Raw genomic sequence first — 6,532 nt, forward strand, 5'->3', positions numbered from 1 at the left:
GGTTGCCAGGATTTTCACTTTTCTTTTTTGTTCTCTAAAAGAGATATTGTTTTATTTTTCTTATTTTTTTCTCAATTTCATAGATAACATATTTATCATAATCAATAAATGGCATAGTTATTCATTCTTCTCAGAGATGGTGAGGAATGAAGTCTTGATCCTACACTTAGTGCCTTAAAATAAAGCAAAGGGAGAGATTTGGAAAAACATATTATTGATATCTAAAGATTTGGCAAACTAAGGTATTATTCATAGATAAAGGTAATACAAAGAATTCTAATATGTTCAAGGATTCCCAAAGCATAATGCCCAAGTATACGTTTTGAAAGTGAAAATATTCTCCAACAATTCAAAAATGACCAAAATTAAGAATGAAGAGAAGTGGCAGCTCCCATAGCTCAGTGGGTAGGGTGCCAGCCACATACACCGAGGCTGGAAGGTTCAGACTTGGCCTGGCTAAAACAATGACAACTGCAACAACAAAAACAAAAAATAGCCAGGCATTGTGGGGGTGCCTGTAGTGCCAGCTACTTGGGAGGCTGAGGCAAGAATATTGCTTAAGCCCAAGAGTTTGAGGTTGCTGCGAGCTGTGACACCAAGGTACTCTACCCAGTGCAACAGCATAAGACTCTGTCTCAGGAAAAAAAAAAGAATGAAGAGAAATATTAAACAGCCAAGAATGAGTCATGAAATGCTTGCTAAATTTCCAAACTATTTCACAGAAAAATCTGGAAGTGGTTGGAAGTTTGTTGGTTATTTTCCTTCCTTACATCATTTATCAATAAAATGTATGATAGTATGTATTCAAGATTACTTTCATAATCAGAAGCTGAAATACCTGATATTCCTAGAGGGTATTGACCTGTTGGCTACAATATGATGGAGGGAAGGCTGGAAATGAATGCTAAATATTAAAATTTTTGCTGTAGTTTAGTCCCCTATTAGTGTTTTCAATATATGATTCTTATGCAGACCTATTTCCTCATATGTGAACAGCAACACCTGCATGGTGAAGATTAAATGAGATGATTTGTGTCAGAAACAATTTGTCAGCCAAAAGTTCTGTTTAAAAGAAAGGCATGGTCAGGGTTTCATGATGGCTGCTTATTCTGTTCCTGAAATCCTCAAGAAAGAAGACAACACTTCTGCCCTCTAACTTTACCTGCTGAAGATCAGGTTCTTTACAACGTGCATGTCTCCTTCTTTGTGCCCAGGTTCCCCAAATATAAAATCCACCCAGAATTTCAGAAAAATAGTGAATCTTCACTTTTATTCTACTAAATATTCCACTAAAATCCTTATCTTAGAATCTCTTTTGCCCGTTATGCTCTATTTTGTTTGTTTCATGCCAGATTGGTAATGTGTTGACTTCATAACAAAGTTTGAGGGAGGCATATCTTACACATGTGCATGGACACCCCAGTCATCACACTTATGAACTACAAAAGAATCTTTTTTGTTCTTATCTGAACTTTTCCCAAGGATCACAAGGAGGGTAGAGAATGTCAAATGTTAAAAAGGCAGAGTTATTGTGAATGAGTTTTATTCCCCTACAAAAATTTGACCCTCAGCTAAATTAACCACAGCCTTGTTCTGTTTCCCCTTAATCCACAGGCAGATGCTGGGAACAAGACATCCCCTGACATGGATACTGCCCCAAGAATAACGAATAACTCAGAGTTTCAAGTATCTGAATTCATCCTGATGGGGCTCCCAGGCATTCATGAGTGGCAGCACTGGCTCTCACTGCCCCTGGCTCTGCTCTACCTATTAGCTCTGGCTGCCAACATGCTCATCATGATGACCATTCAACATGAGCCCAGGCTACATGAGCCCATGTACCATTTTCTAGGTGTACTGGCAGTGGTGGACATTGGCCTGGCCACAACCATCATGCCCAAGATCTTGGCCATCTTTTGGTTTGATGCCAAGGCCATCAGCCTCCCTGAGTGTTTTGCTCAGATCTATGCCATCCACTCTTTTATGTGCATGGAGTCAGGCATCTTTCTCTGCATGGCAGTGGATAGATATGTAGCTATTTGTTACCCACTTCAGTATCCCTCCATAGTCACCAAAGCTTTTGTGATCAAAACTACACTGTCCATGATGTTCAGGAATGGCCTTTTGACCATTCCAGTGCCTACACTGGCTGCCCTGCGACACTACTGCTCCAGGAATGAGATTAACCATTGCCTGTGCTCTAACTTGGGGGTCACCAGTCTGGCCTGTGATGACATAACCATTAACAGGTTTTACCAGTTGGCCTTGGTCTGGATTGTTGTTGGGAGTGACATGGGTCTGGTCTTTGCTTCCTATGCTTTGATTATTCGCTCTGTTCTGAGACTGAACTCGTCTGAGGCAACATCAAAGGCCCTGAATACCTGCAGCTCCCATCTCATTCTCATTCTTTTTTTCTATACAGCTATTATTGTAGTGTCTGTCACTCACCTGGCAGGAAGAAGGGTTCCCCTCATCCCTGTTCTCCTCAATGTGCTACATATTGTCATCCCCCCAGCCCTTAACCCCATGGTATATGCCCTTAGGACCCAGGAACTGAGAGTGGCTTTCCAGAAGCTTCTTGGTTTAGGTGAGTATGTATCCAGGAAGTGAGACAACTTCAAATGACAGGACATCATATGGAGAATTGCAGAGATATCACAGGCTTTGGAGCCCTATTTTCCTTTGTTAATATTCTCTCTCTCCCAATTGCTAGGAACATCAATTCACCTATTTTGTATAGCACATAGTGGATATAAGGTACTTCTCTAATCATTTTGCAAATATAAACTTTTTTAATTCCTGTAACAACCCCATGAAACAAGTATGAATATTATTTATGCATTTTGCAGATTAAGAAATTAAGTTGAGAAATTTGCCCATCATCACATAGGAAAGAAGTTGCAGGGTGAGATTAGAACAGAAGAGGCCAGGTCCACACAGTCCCTGCTCATAACCCTTTCTACCTATTCAACTTCACTACTAATTTTTTAAAAGGTTAATTAAGATAAGAAAACAAATTGAAATTATGTATCATTTCTCTTTTAATAAAATAAAATTTCATTTAAAAGTTGTTAGCAATTTTTCTGTTTAATGGTAAAGATAGATTTTAAATTGTCTAGAAAAATTCATTCTAGAAGACCTCCTTAATTATATAAATGTAAGTCAAGAATTTGACAGAAATTACTTTGTAGGCTCAACATCTATAGCTCAGTGGTTAGGGCACCAGCCACATACACCAGGGCTGGTGGGTTTGAACCCGGCCTGGGCCAGCTAAACAACAATGACAAAAACAAACAAACAAACAAAAAAAGCTGGGCACTGTAGTGGGTGCCTGTAGTCCCAGCTACTTGGGAGGCTAAGGCAAGAGAATTGCTTAAGCCCGAGAGTTTGAGGTTGCTGTGAGCTGTGACACCATGGTACTCTACTGAGGGTGACATAATAAGACTGTCTCAAAACAAAAAAAATATTTTGTCACTTCACAAACTCTGTATCAACTCTTGAGTTGATTTACATTAAAGCCCTAAAAGGACTATCCCAGCCACTACTTTTTAACATTCAACATTATTTGATGATCTTTTCTAATGAATTAAGAAAATCCCAATCAAGTCTTATAGTTTGTGGACAGTGTGATGGGTAGAAAATTTTTCTAAAAGGAGAACTTTCCACTTAAGAAAAGTGATATATGTCCAGAAACAAAAGTAAGGAAAACCTAACAAAATTATAGTTATTTCAATGCCAGCAGGTCAGCAAGAGTGGAATATTGGCTTAAGAATGGTGTGTGGATCAGAATGGAAAACTCTCTTGACCCAATTACATGGCATTATGGCAAAATTTGGGAAGAGAAGCCTAATTTGTGCCAATCAATTTGAAAGTCCAAGTGTGAGAACTTTAGACCAAACTCAAGCATTCCTAAATCTTGTTCCATTTGATAGAGTAAGATAATTATCAAGGGCATTATTATATCTACAGATAAGGCAAAATTAGACCATGAGCTTTCACCTATTTGTAACAGTGATCCCACATATCAAAACAGACATACTAACAGCTGAAAAACAGCAGTAAACTAATGGGTGGATAAAAATCTTCTCTTCCTCTTTCCAAATGCTGTTTGAGACCTTTTGACATTTCAAACAGAGAAAAATAAATCCTACAAAAGTATGAAATAATTTCTTCTAAGTTATAAGATTTCTACTTCGAGTAATGCCTGCATAATTCAGACAATGCTTCCCGCTGATAACAAGTAAAAGTAATGAAGATTTTTAAATGAATATAAAGAGATTGAAAAACTAAAAATTAGTATAAATTATGTGGCTAAGGCTTAATCACAAAAGAAAACTCTGAGAGACTTCCTTTTAGCCCCAGTATGAAAAGTAAGCTTAGAAGTTGTCACTCTCATTCTTTTTTTTTTATTAAATCATATATACATAGATCATGAATACATTTATGCCTTTGTGGGATTCAATGTGTTGATTATTTGTACAAATTGGAGTGCTTACATCCTACTGATTAGCATAGCTTTGACCTCATTTACTTAATCACAGAGTTAAGACATTTGTATTCTATACTTGATAGATTTGATTTGTACCCTTGCAACATGCTCCATAGGTGTGGTCGCACCATTAACCCTCTCTGTATTGAACCACCCCCCCCCTTCCTTTCCCATCCCCTACCCCTTCCTTCCTTCATCCCTGGCTATAGTTGTGATTCATCTCTCACATGAAAGTGTAAGTGATTATAAATTGGTTTCATAGTAGTACTGAGTACATTAGATATTTTTTTTCCATTCCTGAGATACTTTACTAAGAAGAATATTTTACAGCTTCATCCATGTAAACATAAAAGAGGTAAAGTCTTTCATTCTTAAAACAAGAAAAATCTGGACAAGCTGAAAATCAATTGCTTTTTCTTTTTTTTAACACATCAGATAATTGAGGTCACAGAGTTAAACTACACCCTGGAGTCAGAGATATACCCTTACTCGAAATCTGATATGGCTCCAGTAACATTTTTCCCCTAGAGAGTAGGCTTCTATTATAGAGAATGTTCTTGGCTTATTTCTCAATGTTATCTATTCCTCTTGCCCTGCCAAATACATAAGAGGATTTTTCTTGGCTCTTCACTATAAGAATCTGTGAGACTCCTAGAGATGAAGTATGGGATCTTCCTAAGAATACTCCCAATTTCTCACTTTTAGGCTAGTCCAATTTCACCCTCCAGTAATTTTTCAAAATCACTTTTTAAGTCTTTCTACCAGTTTTTGGCTCCAACAGCTTGTGATACTTGTATCAGAACCTCAGCTGTGATTTTCAGTATTAAGGTGTGTCCAGATTTGGGGGGTGGCAATATGCTCTGCAGCATTGATTTTCTCTTCGGTCCAAGAGAAGTCACTATTTTTTCTTTGCTTCAGCTATATTTTCTTATAAAGACAAAGAGTGACAACTTCCAAGTTCTTTACAAGTCAGAAGTGATAGGTTGGATTAGAGCCCAAAGTTCAGAATAAATATCCACAAGTTTATATAAATTACTCAACAAATAAATAAAGAAGAATAAACAAATTTCCCATGCAGAAGAATTACAAAAAATTTATGTAAATGTATCACATTAAGTAGGGTGGAAATAAATCCTCAAATCTTAAGTGCATAGGAACTTATTTCCAAAGAATACAGTATGGATTCAAGTGGCTAAGGCACCAGCCACATACCCCTAAGGTGGTGAGTTCGAATCCAGCCCAGGCCCACCAAAACAACAATGACAGCTGTAACCAAAAGTAGCTGGGCGTTGTGGCAGGCACCTGTGGTCCCAGCTACTTGGGAGGCAGAGGCAGGAGACTCACTTGAGCCCAGGAGTTGGAGATTGCTGTAAGCTGTGATGCCACAGCCCTCTACCCAGGAGGATAGCTTGAGGCTTTGTCTCAAAAAAAAAAAAAAAAAAAAAGAAGAAGAAGAAGACAGTATGGAAAGAGGAAAAGAATAACTTTACAAATGAAGAAACTCAACAAAGACTACTTTAGCAGGTGATTAGGTTGAAATTAACAGTAATGTCAGTGCTCACTCTTCTGCACCACATATACTAAAAATGGACTGATACAGACATTAGGTAGGCGCCTATGAAAGGATGAGATGCAAATTTATGAAGTACTTCATATTTTTACAGATAAAGAATTCCAAACACAGATTTCAAGGAAGTGCGACAAAATCCAAGAAAAAATGAAAAACCAAATCAAAGAAACAAAAACATAATAATAATTAAGGAAATGAATAAAAATTCACTAAGGACATCAACATTTTTAAAAAAATGGAACTTCTGAAAAGGAAAAAATTTAAGGAAACACAAAACACTGTGGAAAGTTTTAAGAATAGACTAGACGGGGGCGGAGCCAAGATGGCGAACTGCAGCCAGCTTTTTACAGAAGCTCCCGTCCAGAAGGAGGCTGAAAGGACAGAACCTTAGCAAATTAGCTGATGGTTTGGAGCAGAGACAAGAGAGAAGATTGAAGAGTGCACTTCAACCTTCCTGAGGCGAGCTGCGACCC

The 6,532-nt window shown here is 37.9% G+C and overlaps 1 protein-coding gene and 2 non-coding genes across 3 annotated transcripts; 2 read left to right on the top strand and 1 right to left on the bottom strand.

Annotated features, from left to right (window-relative positions):
• Positions 1-1,346: 1,346 nt before the first annotated feature.
• Positions 1,347-1,451, bottom strand: LOC111724688. Its single transcript, XR_002772946.1, has one exon. It is a non-coding gene; the product is annotated as a small nucleolar RNA U13 (small nucleolar RNA).
• A 193-nt stretch (positions 1,452-1,644) lies between these two features.
• On the top strand, positions 1,645-2,610 carry LOC100952763 (olfactory receptor 688-like). The gene has a single exon (XM_003781023.1). The coding sequence runs from the start codon at positions 1,645-1,647 to the stop codon at positions 2,608-2,610; it is 966 nt and encodes a 321-aa protein (XP_003781071.1).
• A 3,433-nt stretch (positions 2,611-6,043) lies between these two features.
• LOC111724561 lies at positions 6,044-6,149 on the top strand. The gene has a single exon (XR_002772840.1). It is a non-coding gene; the product is annotated as a U6 spliceosomal RNA (small nuclear RNA).
• Positions 6,150-6,532: the final 383 nt, after the last annotated feature.

Source organism: Otolemur garnettii, unplaced genomic scaffold, assembly GCF_000181295.1.
Source record: "Otolemur garnettii isolate 467f Iridium unplaced genomic scaffold, OtoGar3 scaffold00001, whole genome shotgun sequence".
In the NCBI taxonomy this organism is placed as follows: Eukaryota; Metazoa; Chordata; class Mammalia; order Primates; family Galagidae; genus Otolemur; species Otolemur garnettii.